This window comes from Oryctolagus cuniculus, chromosome 2, assembly GCF_051225735.1.
Source record: "Oryctolagus cuniculus isolate XC-2025 breed Fujian yellow rabbit chromosome 2, ASM5122573v1, whole genome shotgun sequence".
Classification (NCBI taxonomy): Eukaryota; Metazoa; Chordata; class Mammalia; order Lagomorpha; family Leporidae; genus Oryctolagus; species Oryctolagus cuniculus.
In genome coordinates this window covers 75,204,051-75,225,085 of record NC_142868.1, presented here as the reverse complement: position 1 = coordinate 75,225,085, position 21,035 = coordinate 75,204,051, and the positions used below count along the sequence as shown (strand labels likewise).

At 42.4% G+C, this 21,035-nt stretch overlaps 1 protein-coding gene across 5 annotated transcripts in view; it reads right to left on the bottom strand.

The window, feature by feature from the left end:
* The window catches only part of MTMR7 (myotubularin related protein 7), a 130,082-nt gene that overhangs the window by 25,934 nt on the left and 83,113 nt on the right, over positions 1–21,035 (bottom strand). For all 5 annotated transcript variants that reach the window (XM_002709345.5, XM_089325871.1, XM_089325870.1 and 2 more), the window contains 2 exons: positions 18,300–18,434; positions 3,524–3,656 (listed from right to left, as the gene is read on the bottom strand). In XM_002709345.5, the coding sequence (XP_002709391.1) occupies positions 3,524–3,656; positions 18,300–18,434 (268 nt within the window). The remainder of the gene's footprint in view (positions 1–3,523; positions 3,657–18,299; positions 18,435–21,035) is intronic.

Genomic DNA, 21,035 nt, shown 5'->3' with positions numbered 1-21,035 from the left:
GTGTGAATCAAATACAGTCATTTAAATAAAGCCTGGTGCACACAAGTTGCTTGATTTTTAAGTTAGAAGAATAAATCAATGAATAAGTTGTCAATTATAAATAGAACTACAGAACACCCAACAACATTAATCTACAGTTCATGTGGAATGCAGGCAGAAAACTCATCATGGAGACAAAGAAATTTTCTGGGCAGCATCCTTAAGTCCTTCTTGCCACATCTCTTCCATAGCACCTGCCTATCTTTAAAGCAGATATATACAGAAGAGGTGTCACACACACACAGCGGTGAGGAATGTCTGGGCCACAGGCAGCAGAAGGCCTACAAAATCATTTGGTCTGGGCCTTCCAAGGCAACCACAGGTGGGTCTTGAAATCCAGTAAGTCTACAGCAGGCTAATTTTCAAGTTGATTATTTTGTATGGCTCACAAATTATAAATGTCCCTTGGCAGAAAAAAGCTTCCACAGCCCTGGAGCGTAATCTCAGGGATAGAGATGTGCGTGTATTCAGTGTGCGCCTCGATCCCTCCTCTCAATAATTTCCTCGCCAACACCAAGGACACGTGCTCTACCTCTGGTGATGACAATTCTGTCAACCTCTGAAAGAGCCTCTTCCAGGCTCTCCTACCTGCTGCTTCAACAGAAAAAAGGAAATTCAGAATATGCTTTCGTTATTTCGGAAAAATTACGTGATCAAAAGGGAAATTATTATGAAAAGCACTTAATAGATTATAAAATTTCTATGTAACAGAAAGGCATCATTTTATCAACTTGAGAGGTGCAAATAACCACAAAAATACTTTGGTTTGGAACTTACAAATCCAAGCTAAAACTGAATCAGGTCTACAAAAGGATCTACACAGGATGTGATCCTGGTCCTAGATTTCACTTTCTGATGAAATATCCCATCATTCTCCCTCATGACAAAGCTGTTTACAACAGGAACTTTTCAGCTATTTGGAATCTCCTCTGACAATACCTATAACAGTAGTAAAAAAACAAAATCCGGAAAAAAATCATGAATGAAGTATACTATTCCCTTGCCTCCTGAGTGACCAGCCATATAAACCTTCCCCCCTCTCTCTCTGATGCCACATTCAGCTGTTTGAAGGAGGAAAAGCCTCAGAGGGTGGGGCTGACTGCATCACTTCATGGTCAGCAGAGCCTCCACAAGTAGTTTATAATTTACCCAGCAAAAGCAGAGAGTCAAATGTCAGTCAAGTTCCATGAAAGGCATCCAGAAAGCTGTCCTTGCTTGTTGCACTGTAGGGATACCATCATACCTTAAACACAGAGTTGCCCTCTGGAACCTGATCTGTTTGTTTATCCTTTACAGAGAACGGCAGTAAGTCAGAGCCCAGGTACAAGGACAAAACCAATTTTTTAAGAGAAACCAAGTAAATGCCAATTTAAAAACTAAAGCCAAATGTGTCTAAGCATTCTGAGGAGCAACTTTCTGCAGAGAAGGAAATTTAGCCCTCAAAAGTCCATCTTTTGAAATTGCTAAATAAAAAACATAGAGCACTTCAACCAGAAGTGTTTTTAATGACTATGCTCATGGTAAAACTTCACACTGAAGTTGGACAACCTTTGCAATAACAGTTCCAAACTAGTCCAGTTTTCCAGCAAAGCCAAAGCACTGCTTGTGGCAGAAACAAACTGCCCTGTGATTACGTCGAGAAGTTCAAAAAGGTAATCGTACTTAGAGTGCAAATAACACGTACCAGTCAGATGGAGCCAGCTCTGGGGGCTCTGCAGGAAGGGATTTCTTATAACCATTTAAATACTCTGCTTTAAAGTGTCTGCACACAGGGCATCCAATTGTTACAGGCAGAAGCGCCCATGGAGATTATTCGCCCAGTAGTCTCATTTTACAGCAGGTACCAAAGTCACAAGAAAGTGGGACTGTGGCAACTGCCACCTCCCCCAGAGGAGATGAAGCTGCTTTGGTTTGACACACAGAATTTCTGGGGCCAGCGTTGTGGCACAGAGGGTGAAGCTACTACCTCTGACCCCGGCATCCCATATGGGCACCCATTTGAGTCCAGGCTGCTCCACTTCCAATCCAGCTCTCTGCTAATGTGTCTGGCAAGGCAGTGAAAGATGGCCCAAGTGCTTGTGCCCCTGCACCCACATAGGAGACCCGGAGGAAGCTCCTGGTTGCTGGCTTCAGCCGGGCCCAGCCCCAGCCATTGCAGCCATTTGGGAAGTGAGCCACCAGATGGAAGACCTCTCTCTTCTCTCTGTAACTCTGCCTTTCAAATAAATATTATAATAAAAAAGAAAAAAATATAGAATTTTGGCTTATCCGTTCATGGCTGGTTTAGATACAGGAATGATTCTTCTACATCGCAAACCTATCTTTTTAATGTCCTCTCCCCATCAGTATGTAAGCCTGTGTGTGTGTTGGCAGTGCTCACTGCAATGTGTGGAGGTGGCCATGTGGTCACTACTATTTAGCGAAGAGGATCGGAGGGCCAGCATTGCACCACAGCAGGTTGAGCTGCCATATGCGACACAGGTATCCCACATGGGCACCAAGTCACGCTCTGCCTGCTCCACCTGAAAAGTGGTCCACGTGCCTAGGGCCCTGCCACCCACATGGGAGACCCTGAAGAAGCTCTTGGGTACTAGCTTTGGCCTGTCTCAATCTCAGCCGTTGTGGCCATTTAGGATATGAACCAGCGGACAGCAGATCGATCTCTCTCTCTCCCTCTCTCTCTGTCTCTCTCTGTCTCTCTCTTTGATTTTTCATTTATTTAATAGGTAGAGTTACAGAGAGTGGAAAAGATGAGAGAAAGGTCTTCCATCCGCTAGTTCACTCCCCAAATGGTTTCAATGGCTGGAGCTGGGCTGATCCCAAGCCAGGGGCCAGAAGCTTTTTCTGGGTCTCCCAAACAGATGCAGGAGCTCAAGTACTTGGACCATCTTCCACTGCTTTCCCAGGCCATAAGCAGAGAGCTGGATCAGAAGAGAGGCAGCTAGGACAAGAACTGGTGCCCATATGGGATGCCAGCTCCACAGGCAGAGGCTTAGCCTACTACATCACAGCATTAGCCCTAGTAACCAACTTTTAAAGAAATAAATAAATCTTTTTCTTTTTTAAAAAAGAAAGAAAAGAGGTTCAGAACCCCAACATCCTCTGTTTTCTCAGCGAGTCAGCAACTTAGAGATACAGTTTAATGTAGGATTGCTTTACCTCCCAGTGGCCCTGAATTTCAGTCACACGAACATGAGAAAGAAAGAATAAACACTATTGGGCAGTCTAATCGCTACGTGTTAAGTACAAGTGGAAAGCCCCCGACTGCCAACCACAGGGTGACAAAACTGCTTTATAATAACTCTTAAAAATGAGAGAAAGGCTATTAAATATGTACGAAGTCACTGCAATATGATACTCCCCACCTCATCATACCTATATAAGCAGCATCACTGGAAAACAACAATTTTTAAAATCTTATTCCATTTTGGCATCAAACATTTAACTGCATTTTCTTAATGCTTCGCATAAGGAAATGGTTTACCTTCAAGCATTTTCTGCAGACTGTTCCTCATGACATGGATGTTTTCTATCCCGATAAACTGAAACTTGATATTGGAATAATTGTCTTCATTCTCATAGCCTTTCCCTGCAGCACGGTTTGCCATTGCATTAAGCTGCAGTGGTCAGCAAAACAGAATAGTCACGAATTATATTCAGGACATTAAATAACCAAAACATTTCATGGATACCCATAAGAACACTCCAAAGCTGTGCAAAAACCACAATAGGCTTTCATTCATAGAAACACTGTACTGAACCACATGGTTCCAGGCACTCACTCCGGGCTTCTATTCAACAGCACAGATTTATTGGCAGGGCAGGACTTTCTCAGCTAGAGGTGTCCCTTGCAGGTCCCTGGAAGATGCCAAACTGAATGTCGAATTCTTTGATAAAGCCACATTTCCCCAATTTAATACCCCACAGTAGAGTATGTAGGCTGGTAGAACATCTGCAGATATGGCTGTTGATATAAGGTCCTTCAGGTTCAACTATTGTATTTCTCAGTACGATGTTGCCAATACACATGTTATTATCAAGTAGGAATGGACTGGCCTAAAGGGATTCCCAGATAGGCGTAGGAATCTCCGAGTACAGCGTGGAAGGGGAAGGCAGATGCTACATTTGTAGGCATATCTCCTCCAGTCACCGTACAGAAATCAAGAGACCTAGTAAGTGAGCTTTTTGATCACTTTCATTGCCATGATTTTGCACATGAGAATCAGGGGTCTGCCTAACTTGAGTTAAATGACGATGCATGTTGAGACATTTATCAAACTTAAACTCCGCCCTAGCTGTAGACAATCAAGAGGAGAAGCCCTGCCCTCACTGGGAACTGCACACGTATCTAGAATGGATAAACTCACATGCTGCTAACACACACCATTCTTGCTTTCCGCCATAGGCATCACCTTAGCCTACGAAAAGGATTCACTGACCATTCTCGTCTCTGCCCATAAACGCAGGGAGTGCCTTCCACATCAGAAAACCTATGCCCAGAGCTCACTACCAGGAAAAAAAAGCTACTTTTAAGAGTGTAAGGCAAAGTAGTACTTTTTGAAACCCTGCTAAGTTAAAAATACATATATTCGTTGACCCAGATGGACTTCTGAAAATCTGAAAAAACTCAAAGTAATGGCACATAAATATAATGTTTATTGTGCTATTTTTTATAATAAAAAACTGAAAACACAGGAACATCTCAATAGGGCAATGACTAGATAAATTATAGTTATTCATGTCCTGGACTCCTATTGGATGCTAAGAAGAAGAAAAGAATGTAAAAATATATGCATCTTTCTCTATAAACTTGGAATTAGCCCACAGCATGTTAAGTGGAAAAAGGCAGACAGTAATACTCATACAATCATCTACTTTTTATAAAGCAAACCAAGATAGGTGCTTATGCTTATGCAGGTTAATTAAGCAAATAACATTTAATGGAAGAAAATAGTCCTCTGGCAGCAGCTATGGCAAAAGGTTGGAGGGGAAGTGGTAGTGGAATAGGATCACACTACCTTAGGGGCTCTTCTAATCTTTCTGTTACAACCAATACAGATTAAGTTTGTCAACTAAACAGTAGAAGTAAAGTGCCTTAGAAGGGAAAAACAGGGGCTGGCACTGTGGTGTAGTATGTTAAGCCTCAGCCTGCGGCAACGGTATCTCATATAAATGCCTGTTTGAGTTCCAGCAGCTCTGCTTCCAATCCAGCTCCATACTTATGGCCTGGGAAAGCAGAGGAAGATGGCCCAAGTGCTTTGGCCCCTGTGTCCATGTGTGAAATGAGGAAAAGGCTCCTGGCTCCTGGTTTCTGTCTGGCCCAGCTCTGGTTGTTGTGGTCATTTGGGGAGTAAACCAGTGGTTGGAAGACCTCTCTCTCTGTAACTCTGCCTCTCAAATAAATAAATCTCAAAGAAGTGAAAAACAAAAGCAGCAGAGAGCAAGCCATTGCCATCAACAGCATCAGCTGGCAGACACCTCACATTGCATGGGCAGTGCTGCTCCACACAGGGAGATCTCAGCCCCTGAGCACTCTGTCCTGTTCTATACAGAGAATTGCCTTTTTCCCACACATGTTCTAGTAAAATAAAATATATTAAAATAAGATATTTCTGTTTTTAACTTTTATTTAATAAATATAAATTTCCAAAGTACAATTTTTGGATTATAGTGGCTTTTCCCCCCTCAACCTCCCTTCCACCCGCAACCATCCCATCTCCCACTCTCTCTCCCATCCCATTCTTCATCAAGATTCATTTTCAATTATCTTATTTATTTATTTTTTTGACAGGCAGAGTTAGACAGTGAGAGAGAGAGAGACAGAGAGAAAGGTCTTTCCTCCATTGGTTCACCCCCTAAATGGCCACTACGGCCGGCATGCTGTGCCGATCTGAAGCCAGGAGCCAGGTGCTTCTCCTGGTCTCCCATGCGGGTGCAGGGCCCAAGCACCTGGGCCATCCTCCAGTGCCCTCCCGGGCCACAGCAGAGAGCTGGACTGGAAGAGGAGCAACCGGGACAGAATCCGGCGCCCCAACTGGGACTAGAACCCGGTGTGCCGGTGCTGCAGGCAGAGGATTAGCCTAGTGAGCCGTGACTCCGGCCCATTTTCAATTATCTTTATATACAGAAGAGCAACTTAGTATACACTAAGTAAAGATTTCAACAGTTTGTACCCACATAGACACACAAAGTATAGAGTATTGTTTTAGTAGTAGTTTTACCATTAATTCACATAGTACAACATATTAAGGACAGAGATCCTATATACGGAGTAAGTGCACAGTGACTCCTGTTGTTAACAACTGACACTCTTATTTATGATGTCAGTAATCACCCGAGGCTCTTGTCATGAGCTGCCAAGGCTATGGAAGCCTCTTGAGTTCACCAACTCTGATCTTATAAAATAAATTATTTCTAAGACAAATTATTTTATGTTAAGCTTTAAAAAGCTTAAATGATTTAAGGGGAATTTTTTTCTAAAATCACCTATAGGTATTTCTTTTCTGAAATTAAATATTATAAAAGATCATCGCTTTCTAAAATTATGTTTCAAAACTACTGGATTATCCTTTAGATCAAACTTAACAAAACAGTACCAATGAACAGGGTCCTGGGGTTATATGAGCCTTGTTTATTCTGTGCCTTGGAGAATTCAAGTTAAGCCTACTCACCACATACCACAAACACTCTCTTAAACGACTGTGACAAATTAAAACCAAAATACTGTCATTATTATTAGTTTGATTTAATTAATATTCCATGTTCATTTTTTTTTTTGACAGGCAGAGTGGACAGTGAGAGAGAGAGAGAGAGAGAGAGAGAGAGAGAGAGAAAGGTCTTCCTTTGCCGTTGGTTCACCCTCCAATGGCCGCCGCGGCCGGCGCACTGCGGCTGGCGCACCACGCTGATCCAATGGCAGGAGCCAGGTACTTCTCCTGGTCTCCCATGGGGTGCAGGGCCCAAGGACTTGGGCCATCCTCCACTGCACTCCCTGGCCACAGCAGAGAGCTGGCCTGGAAGAGGGGTAACCGGGACAGAATCCGGCGCCCCGACCGGGACTAGAACCTGGTGTGCTGGCGCCGTAAGGCGGAGGATTAGCCTAGTGAGCCGTGGCGCCGGCCCATGTTCACATTTTAAAATACATGCTTATTCATGATCTGGGAAAATTTACTGACAGTCTTTTATAAAATTTCATTTAAGTTTTACAGGTTTCATGTATTTCATATGTACAGATTTAGGAACATAGTGACATTTTCTCCCCTACCTTCCCTCCTGCCCATGGTCCAACCCTTCTTCCTCCTCCCACTCACATTCCCATTCCTAATTTTTACAAAGATATATTTTCAGTTTACTTAATGATCATATAGTTAAACCTATACTGAGCAAAGGATTTCAACAAATAGTATGAAGAAGAAAAGAAAAAGAGCACTGTTCCTCAACAGGAGAGATAAGGACTATAAACAGTCACCAATTCTCAAAATGTCTATTTCATGCCAATACATTACATTTCAGGTATTCTATTAGTTACCTCGGATGAGGGAAAACATATGATATCTGTTTTTTTGGGGCTGGCTTATTTCACTAAGTATAATGGTTTCCAGTTGCATCCATTTTGCTGTAAAAGAGAGCATTTATTTTTACAGCTGAGTTGTACTCCATAGTGTATATATACCATAATTTATTTATCTAGTCAACAGTTGATGGATATCTGGGTTGCTTTCATATTTTCGTTATTGTGAATTGTGCTACTATGAACATGGGGGTGCAGATAACTCTTTCATATGCTGATTTCTTTCAGTTTGGCTAAATTCCCAGGAATGGGATGGCTGGATCATATGGTAGGTCTATATTCAGGTTTCTGAGTATCTCCATACTGTCTTCCACAGTGGCTGCACCAATTTACATTCCTACCAACAGTGGACCAGGGCACTGTTTTCCCCACATCCTCACCACCATTTGTTGTTTGTTGATTTCTATATGTGAGCCATTCTAACTGAAGAGAGGTGAAATCTCATTGTGGTTTGATTTGCATTTCCCTCATGGCGAGTGATTCTGAGCACTTTCTCAAGTGTCTGTAGGCTGTTTGAATTTCCTCTCTGGAAAGATGTCTGTTCAAGTCTTTTGTCCCTTTCTTAACTGGATTGTTTGGTTTGTTGTTGTTGAATTTCTTGAACACTTTATAAATTCTCGATGTTAACCCTTTATCACTTGCATAGTTTGCACAAATTTTCTCCCATTCTGTCAGTTGCCTCTTCACTTTGCTGACTGTTTCTTCTGCAGCACAAAAGCTCCTCTGCTTGATGTAATCCCTTCAGTCAATTTTGGCTTTGACTGCCTATGTTTCTGAGGTCTTTTCCAAGAAGCCTTTGCATATGCCAATGTCTTGCAGTGTTTCCCCAATGTTCTCTAGTAATTTGATGGTATTGGGTCATAGATTTAGGTCTTTGATCCATTTTGAGTGGATTTTTGTGTAAGGTACATGGAATGGGTCTAGTTTCAAATTTGTCTGCACATGAAGATCTAGTTTTCCCAGCACCATTTGTTGAAGAGACTTTCTTTGCTCCAAGGATTCATTTTAGCTCCTTTCTCAAAAATAAGTTGGTTGTAGATACATGGATGGATTTCTGGAGTTTCTATTCTGTTGGATTGGTTACATTGGTCTTCCAATGGTCTTGCTTTTATGCCAGTACAGTATTTTAAAAAAATTTCTTAAAAATTATTTGCATGCATTTCATAAATATAAATTTAGGAACATAGTAATTCTTCCCACTGTACTCTCCTTCCTACCCCTCTTCCTCTTCCCTGTTCTGTTCCTAGTCTTGTTCTTTATTAAGTAAGATATGCGTTCACTTAACTTTATAGACAGAAAATTAACTCTAGCTGCTGGCACTGTGGCATAGTGGGTAAAGCCGCCACTTGCAGTGCCAGCATCCCATATGAACACTGGTTCGAGTCCCAGCTGCTCCACTTCCAATTCAGCTCTCTGCTTTGGCCTGAGAAAGCAGTAGAAGATGACCAAAGTCCTTGAGTCCCTGTACCTGTGTGGGAGACCCAGAAGAAGCTCCTGGCTCCTGGCTTCAGATCTGCACAGCTCTGGCTATTGTGGCCAATTGAGGAGTGAACCAGTGGATGGAAGACCTCCCTCTCTCCCTCTCCCTCTCCCTCTCCCTCTCCCTCTCCCTCTCCCTCTCCCTCTCCCTCTCCCTCCCTCTCTCTCTCTCTCTCAGCTTCTCCTTCTCTGTGTGTAATTCTGAATTTCAAATAAATAAATAAATATAGAAAAAAGATTAACTATATTCTAGGTAAAGCGTTTAGCACTATGCATGAGGAATAAAAAGAAAAACAAAATAAAACAACTAAAAACAAAAAAAAAAAACATAAAAAACAAGTACAAAAGCTATACCTCAAAAATCTACACAAGGGCTGCTCAAAGTCTGCATCTTTTTTTTTCTTTTCTTTTTTTTGACAGGCAGAGTGGACAGTGAGAGAGAGACAGACAGAGAGAAAGGTCTTCCTTTTGCTGTTGGTTCACCCTCCAATGGCCTCCGTGGCTGGGGCGCTGCAGCCAGTGCACCACGACAATCTGAAGCCAGGAGCCAGGTGCTTATCCTGGTCTCCCATGTGGTGCAGGACCCAAGCATTTGGGCCACAGCAGAGAGCTGGCCTGGAAGAGGGGCAACCGGGACAGAATCTGGCGCCCTGACCGGGACTAGAACACGGTGTGCTGGCGTCGCAGGTGGAGAATTAGCCTATTGAGCCATGGCGCCAGCCTCAAAGTCTGCATCTTGATGGTAATTTCTTTATTTTAGAAACTTAATTATCTTTAAGGATGAACCCAAGAATGATACACCTTTTGTAAGCAATCAGACATAATTATAATTTATGTGACATAAGAATATCCTCCACTTAATACACTAAACCAAAATAATTCTTGAGAACAAGTTTTACTATTAAGTCTCCTAATACAGCTCTTTGAGGATAGAGGTCCTGCATGGGAAGTTAGTGCACAGTGACTCCTGTTGCTTATTTAACAACACTGTTACATATGACGTCAGTGATCACCCGAGGCTCTTGACAAGAGATGCCTAGCCTATGGAAGCCTTTTGAGTCCACAAACTCCTTCAGTATTTCAACAAGGCCATAGGCAAAGTGGAAGCTCCTTCCTCCCTTCAGGGGTCAGTACATTCTTCTTTGGTGGCTGCTTCTTTCCAGTGGGGTCTCACCCACAGAGGTCCTTCTTGTAGAACATTTTTTGCCACAGTGTCTTGGCTTTCCATGCCTGAAATGCTCCCTTGTGCTTTTCAGCCAAACCAGAATGCCTTAAGGGTTGATTGTGTATGGTTAGAGCACTACTTAAGCTAATGGACATTTTATGAGTCTGCTGTATGGACTGCTTCCCATGTTGGAGCATTCACTCTTTTTTAATTTTTTTATTACTACCAAACACTTAGTTCTATTTATATGATCACTTTACTCTGATCCCATCCATATGCTCTCTATAACACTTAGAATGCTATTTTTACCACCCAGCTTAAGGGGATTTGGGGTCCCATGGCAAGTTTTTAAGCTGTACCCTTAAAAGTAAGTCTGTAGGAATGTATGCAGAACTATACTGCTTTATACTTATAAACTTCATACATTTAATTCTTCTCAGATATAGAAAAAACAATGCTGAAATTTATATGGAAACATAGGAGATGCCGAATAGTTAGAGCAAGCTTATACAACAAAAGTAAAGCCAGAGGCATCACAATATCAGATTCCAAGACATACTACAGGGCAGTTATAATCAAAACAGCTTGGTACTGGTACAAAAACAGATGGATAGAACAACAGAACAGAATTAAAACACCAGTAATCAATCCAAGCATCTACAATGAACTTATCTTTGCCAAAGGAGCTAAAATCAATCCCTGGAGCAAGGACAGTCTCTTCAACAAATGCTGCTGCGAAAACTGGATCTCCACATGCAGAAGCATGAAGCAAGAATCCTACCTTCCACCTTTCACTAAAATCCACTCAAAATGAACTCAGACTTAAATCTACAACCCAACACCATAAAATTGTTAGAGGACATTTGGGAAACCCTACAAGACATTGGCAGAGACAGAGTTCTTGGAAAATACTCCAGAGGCACAGGCAATCAAAGCCAGAATAGACAAATGGGATTACATCAAAGTGAGAAGCTTCTGCACTGCAACAGAAACAATCAGCAAAGTGAAAAGGCAACCAACAGAATGGGAGAAAAAATTTACAAATTATACAACTGATAAGGATTAATAACCAGAATATATAAAGAGATCAAGAAAATCAACAACAACAGAACAAACAACCCAGTCAAGAAATGGTCAAAGGACTTAAACAGACGTTTTTCAAAAGAGGAATTCCAAACTGCCAACAGACACATGAAGAAATGCTCAGGATCACTAGCCGTCAGGAAAATGCACCTCAAAACCACAATGAGATTTCAACTTACCCTGGTTAGAACGGTTTTCAGACAGATATCAACAAATAACAAATGCTGGCAACGACGTGGGGGAAAAGGTACCCTTATCTGCTGTTGGTGGGAATGTAAGTTGGAAAGACACTGTGGAAGACAGTATGGAGATACCTCAGAAATCTGAATATAGACCTACCATATGACTCAGCCATCCCCTCCTGGGAATTTACCCAAGGGAAATGAAATGAGCATATGAAAGAGCTGTCTGCACCTCCATGTTTATTGCAGTTCAATTCACAATAGCAAAGACATGAAATCAACCCAAGTGCCTATCAACAGAAGACTGGTGAAAGAAATTATGAGATATGTACACCATGGAATACTACACACCAGTAAATAAAGATTTTCAACAAAATGGATAAAGCTGGAAAACATCATACTTAGTGAAATAAGCCAGTCTCTAAGGGACAAATACCATTTGTTCTCCCTGACCTGTGATAACTAATAGAGCACCAAAAAGGCAACCTGTAGAAGTGAAATTGACACTTTGAGATGCAATGACATTTGAGATGCAATGACAAGGCAAGTCCATGCCTTGACTGCTGGGGAAGTTTTTTCTACTTGTATTTTACCTACCTTTTTTTTTTCTTTCATGCTAATTGTTGAACTCTTTACTTAACATAGAGTTAACCGCGTGTTTATAAAGTTAATGGAAAATAGATCTTTGTTGAAAATAAGAGAATAAAAAAGGGAGTATGAGATGGAGGTCGAGCATGGAGGGAAGAATCACCATGACCCTAAAGGTGTAATTGTGAAATGTATGAAGTCTGTAACTGTAACCACAATACAGTCTTTAAAAGCAAAGGACACACAGTGACCTTAGGGAAAGTCACTGTGTACTTCCCCAAATGAACAGAAGGTGGCAATGTTTAATCTAAAATCCAGTTTCTCGGTATTTCTATTTTAAGGGCTCTATCATGATAATGCGCAAAAGGCTGCACACTCAGAGCAGGAAGTTTTAGTTTTACAATTAATAAATAGTCAAGAAGTTATCCTGGATCTATTATATATAATTTATATATTATTATATATTTCAACACATCATATAAAAACATTTATATATAGACAATGAAAAGGTAGCATTGAAAAAGTACTCTGTTTTCTAACACAGTATCATTTGCTACTTGATAATGTGAGCATCCTTTGATGCAGAGAAGTTCATAAATCAAACAAAAAGAATGCAGGCATACTTCAATTAACACCTGCTGTGTGCCAGACTTTGCATGGAATACACAGGTAAGAAAAAAGCTATTTCTACCATCCTTAGATGACTGAGTACAGAAAGGAAAGCACATAGGACCAAAGGGCAACAAACAATACCCACTGGGCCTGGGCAGGAGCTGGGTGGATATTAGCGAGACTGACAGTGACAGGAGTTGCATTCTAGAGTGATCCCTCACTCTTGGGCCTGTGCGTAGGGGAGTGCTTATCAGGAATGTGTCACCAGAGGGTGAAAGCTGGCTTCACTTTAATGATCTGGAAGGATGGGGTGGTGGAAGGTAGGGCATTCTAGATGAAGCACTGGGAAGAGAAGAGGTGGCAGGAAAAAAGCAACAGTGCAAAGGTTAGTGAGGCAACTGAGTCATGCAGAAGCTGCACATGGAATGGCAGGAGGGGAAGTCAGAAAGCATTTTGGGTCCTCTATCAACAGGTCCTCTGAAGAAATTCAGACTTTATCTGTAGCAATAGAAAGCAATGGAAGGATTGGGGCTGGCGCTGTGGCACAGTAGGTTAACACCCTGGCATCCCATATGGGCGCCGGTTCTAGACCTGGTTGCTCTACTTCCGATCCAGCTCTCTGATATGGCCTGGAATAGTAGTAGAATATGGCCCAACTTGGGACCCTGCACCCACATGGGAGACCCAGAAGAAGCTCCTGGCTCCGGATCGGCACAGCTCTGGCAAATGCAGCCAATTGGGGAGTGAACCATTGGATGGAAGACTCTCTCTCTCTCTCTCCCTCTCCCTCTCCCTCTCTGCCTCTCCTTTCTCTGTGTACCTCTTTCAAATAAAAAATAAATCTTAAAAAAAAAGCAATGGAAAGATTATGAACAGGTTTTGTTGAACATTTGAGGCTGATTTATTGAAAAGTCAGTGGTGATGAGAGGGAGGGTAGAGGTCAGCTCCACCATTGTGGGTCTTGCTTCTAGCCAGAGCCCTCACGTTAGACTGACAAACAGCAGGCCCTCAATGAAGACACTGACTGATAGAGCAAGTCGACAAATCACTAACAGATGGAAGTGAGGAGTGAGCAGTAAGGACTGGAAAGAAATAAAAGCAGATTCTCCCCTGAACTTAAATCAACCAGACTTATGAAAACTTAGTCTGTGTTGCTCTAGATACCTGTTACAGGCTAGCCTGGTCACTTATCTTTGCCCTGGAGTCTAAGGTTTCAGCAGCTGCACTTCACACCTGAATAACGGCAGGGTCTGATCTGATGTGGTTGAGAAATGATAGTAAAAGTTGATCTGGGCCACCCCCTAACACAGGATGTCAAATGATGGTCATTGTTCCCTCCTTTTGTCACCTGTTGAACTAAGAACCTTAACTTGTACAAACAAGAACATCTGAAATAACTGTACTCCTTGTAACTATTATCTACCGATGTGCTGGTCAAAATCTTCATTACCCAGCCCCTAAGGGATACCTTGCACACTACCAGATCATATTCAGACAGGAGATTTCCACTCAGCTTACTTTAAAATTCCAACCCCACAAAGGATGCAAAATGCTGTCTTCTTTCTCCCATTGCAGGCTATGGGGGCTGGTGATGGGTTTGCTATGGTCCTCCCACCCTCTCTCTCTCTCTCCTATGTAGGCAGAGGTGCAGAGGAGGGATAAGAAAGAGGTTAATTATCACTGCAAAGCTAGGCAAGGTTGCAGTTCTGTTTGCAGTGGCTGTCACTGCTTCTCTGGTTAAAAAGGTCTACATGCTGAATCTCCTAGAGCACAGATGTGGTGTTTTTTTTTTTTTTTTTTTTTTTTAACAGGCACAGTGGACAGTGAGAGAGAGAGAGACAGAGAGAAAAGTCTTCCTTTGCCATTGGTTCACCCTCCAATGGTCGCCGCGGCTGGCGCACTGCGGCCGGCACACCGTGCTGATCCGAAGCCAGGAGCCAGCTGCTTCTCCTGGTCTCCCATGGGGTGCAAAGCCCAAGGACTTGGGCCATCCTCCACTGCACTCCCGGGCCACAGCAGAGAGCTGGCCTGGAAGAGGAGCAACCGGGACAGAATCCAGCGCCCCGACCGGGACTAGAACCCGGTGTGCCGGCACCGCAGGCGGAGGATTAGCCTAGTGAGCCCCGGCGCCGGCCTAGATGTGGGTTCTTGTAGGTAGGGAGAACACACTTCACTGACATGAGAGATCCATCTTGGTGTGACCCTATTCCAGTCCTCTCAGTGTTCCTTGCCAAATCACACCCACAGTCACTGCAGCTAAGGGCCCCAAGGGGCAAGCTCTCTGAGGAAGGTTCTGGTAAGATGGTTCATGTCCAACTTCCGTCACTGTCCCCAAACCCACAGGAAATGTCTCATCCATGGAGAGAGAGCACAGTGCTGCTGACTCCCTCCCTTTCTGCTTGTTGCCATGATGGCCACTGGCAGGCATGCTGCTTCTTTGACCAGGAAGTGAGATCTAGGTCCCCCTCTTTTAGAAACTAGGAATCTTTACAACTAACTTGCCCAGACATCTCCCTCATAGGATTCAGGAGGTAGAAACCATCAAATTGCCAATTCCAGAGAAACAGAAAAATATTCCATGTGACATCCTGTTATAGAACTAAAAATATCCTGAAATGGTGAAATCAGAAGCCATAGCCACAAGCAGTACTTGAAGAAGGAACAAAGCAAAAGGCTGCACATCAGCTGCAGTAGGTGCCAGCCTTCCCCACATCCCTTCTCCTCACACTTCAACACCTCCTCCGGAGCTGCTGATGCTCGGAGCCCCTCCAGGTCCTCTGGCCTCAGCCTGCTCTTGGATGAGCTCCTGGTGCCTTCCTCAGCACTGAGTCTCCAACTTTACTGGGCGTGCTTGCAGAGGTGGTCACCCTCTGAGCCTTAAAATGGAAACAAGGTTCTATTGAGATTTTTAGTGAACAGAAACAAACACACACACACACACACACACACACACAAACAAAAACTTCACCATGGCCAGACAGAAGGAGCAGAGTCTCTGCAGTCAGATAAGCCTGGATTTGAGTGCATGCTGTGCCCTGTACTATGCGCCCTTGGGCGCATTGCTTAACTTCTTTAAATCTAAGCCTTTTTCCATGAAAAGAAAACAAAAGTCTCCTACTAATTTTCAAGAATTCTTAGGTGAGACAGTGCCTAGTGTTCTTACAAACTCACCATAATCCCACAACACATTAATGATAAAATCACAAGCAAGTCCGAAATAAAATTTCTATCCCTCATTTTACAACTACACAAATATTTCACCAACACCTTTTCCTATCATCTTAATGCACCAATGCCTGGCAGTAACATAGGACCACAAGGGCATATATATTTTTTGAACAGACAATGCAATACATGCTTGAGGATCTCACTGCTTTTGCTTTCCAGTAATGTGAATGTCAACAAGCAATTCAGAAGGTTTCCATCTAAACAGGTGGCTTTGGAGCATTCACGTGAAATTAGTCTCACTCCAAGGACAAGAATGATTTGGGTTGCCTCCTAACCCTCTCTCTTTAATTAAGCCTATGTGCAAACCTGGAAAGTGTCCATCTGCCATTGTCCACACTTTGTATGGCAAACATTGCCACAGTCTCCTAGCTACCTAAGGAGCCTGACACATTATGAAACAAAAATCCACACACATTATCTTTCAAGAAATGAAAGCTCTGTGCAAACAGTTTAAAATGCACGTGGAGTGCATATGCATGGTTAAATACAAGAACAGGGCATGACTTGTATGAGACCCCAATTTTCTTTAATGGATTAGCGTCAAACTCCTTATCGCTGTGTGTAAACACACTTAGTGCTAAATATACCCATCAAATGAAGTCCCCTGGATTAATTTATTTCAAATATGGAGTATGGTTGGCTCTACGCTGCCGCACTTCCTAGAAGCCTTACATAACGTTGTACACATGTTGATCATTGCCCTGAATGTGGCAGGTTCATTGGCTTGACTTCATTTAAATCTGGAAAAACAGGATAGCAAAGTCCCTGTCTTTTCCTCCTCTCTGTTCTTCAGTTTATCTACCTAAGAAGTAGACATTATCTATGGATATTAGTAAATTCAAAACTGCTCCACCTTACTTAACGCAAATGGTCAGTGAAGAGTAGGGCAGGCAGTGAACTCAAGAAAGATGGAGTTTTAACCTCAAGAGCCAGAGAGAAAAGCACACATCAAAAAGGAACTATCAAAGATTTCCTGGCATCTTTCAAGTGAAAACATTCACACAGAGAAGCTATTTTTTCCACTTTAAAGTTTTACCTGTGTTGTAATTTGGGAATTCATTTTAAAGTATGTGATCGCTTACACAAAATCTATTAGAATGTGAATGTGATGTGGCTATGCTATGAGGAGGTCTTCAAAACTGCATATTATAAAAAAAACTATGCATGGACTTAACAGTTTTTACACCGAAATAACTTTCAGTGCTACTTTTCCATGAACTTTTTGAAGCCCCCATGGATGTTTCACTGTCCACCTCTACTTCTGACTCCTAACCTGGCATCTAAGAGTAACTGCACTCTCACTACTCCACACCGACCACGATGGTCAGAAGTTGACGGGTCTGTTCCGAGGCCAAGCATATGAGCCGGGCACTGATCTTACATTAGGGAAGTATCACAGTAAAAGGTCCAGAGCATAAAGCACTATTTGGTGAAATGAGCCTCAGAAGTAGTGAAGGTGACTTGTACTGAGCACCAGAACAAGTGTAGAATCCAGTTCTCATTATTCACATCATCATGAGTACAGACCATGTCTATAATTACCTATTCTATTCCTAACAATGTATATACTTTAGGTGTATATACTTTATTTCCTCATTTTTAAATAGCTTCATTGACGTATAGCTCACTTGTCATACAACTTATTTAAAATGCACAGTCCACAAACATGTAAATATGGCAAGAGGTTAAGAGTAAGATCAACCTGGTTTATGCTTTGATGCCTAGATCTGTTATTTTCTATTGGTTGCTTTATTCAGTTAGAAAAAGAACACATGCATAATTATAAAATAATATTTTTCTAACAGTGGAAAAATAGAAAATTCTCCTCCTTTCCAAATCCTAATTCCTTCTCCAAAGAATTTAGCAGCTTAGTGTTTTCCCTTCTAGATCTTTTTCTATACGTTTTTACATTCTAAAGTTTCTATATAAATATGAAACTGTACATATCACATTGTGCCTTTTTAAATTATATACTGTTATGTTCTAAGTTACAGAAATAGATCACTATAAGTTACACTTGAAAAAGTTAGCTGAATATCTCCCAAAAATTGAGCTGCTGGAGCTCTACAGCATACCCCCTATTGCCAGAGGAGAAAGGGTTGTTTTAGAACTGAGTCAAACATTAACTTTGTGTATCTAGAAAAGCAGTCTCCAAAATAAAAACCCACTCACTTATCATGTGCCACTATGTGCCTGGCACAGTGTTAGCATACAAAAGGTTCCTGCTCTAATGGTCCCAGGAGCTCAGGGCCGCTAAGCGCCAATGATCATGGTTGGTTATTAGGCTTCGCCCTGTCTCCAGCTTCATGACTCAGAGCTGCAGAGCCATGCATCATCAGATGCCAACACTTACTTTAGGCCGAGTGTCCACAACATAAATGAAGTCACTTCCGGGATTGGCTTTCCTGATGGCCTGCAGCATTTGCTCGTCCTCCAAGCACCGAGCGCTGAAGCCAGACAGAGGCTGGCTGCTCCTGCAGATGGAGGCCTAGGGGGAGAGGCCACAGCAACACAGCATCATCAGGCGACTGTTCCCACCAGAGACCCTCAAGTTCTATCTCCAAGACAAAGAGGCCCCTGGATCACTTACACCACACAAAGTCCTATGAAAATATGATAATGTTTTCTGGAAATTAAGGTTTATTTTTAATTCAGGTCAAAGAGACTACAACTTGGGCAAGCAGTACAAAAAGCAACTAGGAATGTGTAAAGATGTTTAGATAGGAATCACATTATGAAACTTAAAGCCATTTAAATAACCTACTTTCTTTTTCCCTGGTATTATTTCATTTTCCTGCTCAAAGTAGAAATACAAAATAAATAACTATGCTTCCAAAACTTGCAGAATACTATTAAGGATAAGAATAATAAAATATTACTTTTTCAATGCTTTTCATTATTTCTTTTTACTAGCTCATTAAAAATGATCACAAATACCAAAAATGGGAATATTCACAATAATGGAAACCCAAGTTGATGCCAGGCTTGGTGCCTAAGGACAGTAGGTATATACCTAGGCTGACTCAATTTGCACAGAAACAAAGGTTTTCTTTGCAATCAACCTGCATTCTCTCCTGCGGTATCCCTACCTGCAATTTAACAGAATACAGTGGGATTTTGCTATCTGTACATTTCTACACCACGGACTGAAACTCTGTAGAAACAGCAATTAACTTTACTAAATATGTACAGACTTCTTTCCTTTGCCTGTATTACAGGGTAACAACAATGCACATAGCATTCACATTACATTAGGTATAAAAGGTATTCCAGGGCTGATTTAAAATAAATCCAACTGTGCATGTAGGTTATATGCACATACTACACCACTTTATACAAGGAACTTGAGCAATAGTGTATTTTGGTCTCTGTGGCAGAGGAGTTTCCTAGAGCCAATCCCTGAAGGATACTTGTATACTTGAGGGACAAATGTAGGTTGCATTGGTAGATGATATATAGAACAGCATAAACATTTCCATGAGTTATGAATAGGTTAGTGTAGATACAACTTTGCAGCTATAAACTTTTGCTTTGGAGTATGCATTTGCCACAGGGGTTAAGGTGCCATTTCGGACATCAGCATCCCCTAACAGAAAATCTGGGGTTGAGTCCCAGCTCTACTCCTGATTCCAGCTTCCTACTAATGTGTAACCTAGGAGGCAGAAGGTGACAGGGCTTATGGAGGGGTCCCTGCTACCCATATTGAAGACCTGGATTGAGTTCCCAGAGTTCCCATATCCTAGCTTCAGCCTGGCCTCCCTAGATGTTGTGGGCATTTGAAGAATAAACCAACAAATGGGAGATCTCCCTGTTTATGTTTTATGTCAAAATGCATTTATGGCTTTGGACTTTAACATTTAAATTAAACACAAATTGCCCAATAAATACATGAATTGGAGTGGGCACTTAGCTTAGCGGTCAAGACACCTGTGTTCCATCTCAGCATATATGAGTTTGATTCCTGGCTCCAGGTCCTGATGCCAGCTCCCTGATAAAGTAACCCTGAGGGCAGCAGTGATGGCTCAAGTACTTGAGTCCCTGACACCCACATGGGAGTCCTTTATTGAGTTCCTGGCTCCCAGCTTTGGCCTGGTCAAGTGCTGGCTATTGTGGGCATTTGGGGAGTATACCAGTGGATCAGAGTTCCCCGTCTCCGTGCCTCTAAATTAAATGGATAATTAAAAAAACATGAATGACTCAAAGAACCTACATAGAGGCTATAAGCCCACTATGTAAGAAGATGGAGACAACAAGGGCCAGGAAGGAAGGGAACCCCTCTGGATAGGTAGGCAAGGAAAAGTTGACCAAAAACAGTTGGGTCGTTCAAGGTTTTATTCAAGAAGGAGCAACCCAGCTCAAAGTCCAATCAGAGCTCAACTATCCTTAACGCCCAACACAGGTCAACCTAGCAAGGGTGTGGGTTTTTCTTGAAAAATGTGAGCTTCAGTGCTCTTCACTGGAGAGGGCAGGGATGTTTCTCACTAGCTATGAGGCAGAGAATCATGGAGTGGCTAGACATTACCTGGGCAACCATCTATAGGCTCCAGGATGATTCTGTAGTAGAAAGGGGCAATTATAGAGAAGGCTCAAGGACATCCAGAGGGCCGTACTGTGGCACAGCAGGTAAAGCCTCTGCCTGCCTCACTGGAATCCCATATGGGCATCAGTTCACGTCCTGGCTGTTCCTCTTCTGATCCAGATCTCTGCTATAGCCTTGGAAAGCAGCAGAAGATGGCCCAAGTCCTTGGGCCCCTGTACCCACATGGGAGTCCCAGAAGAAACTCTTACCTCCTGGCTTTGCATTGGCCCAGCTCTGGGCATTGCAGTCATTTGGGGAGTGAAGCAGCAGATAGAAGATTTTTCTCTCCCTGTAAATCTACCTCTCAGATAAATGAATAAAATCTTTTTTTAAAAAAAATATATATATTTATTTATTTATTTGAAAGTCAGAGTTACAGAGAGAGAGAGAGGGAGGGAGGGAGAGGGAGGGAGAGGGAGAAAGGGGGGGGAGGAGGGAGGGAGGGAGGTCTTGCATCTGCTAGTTCACTCCCCCATTGGCTGCAATGGCCAGAACTGCACCGATCTGAAG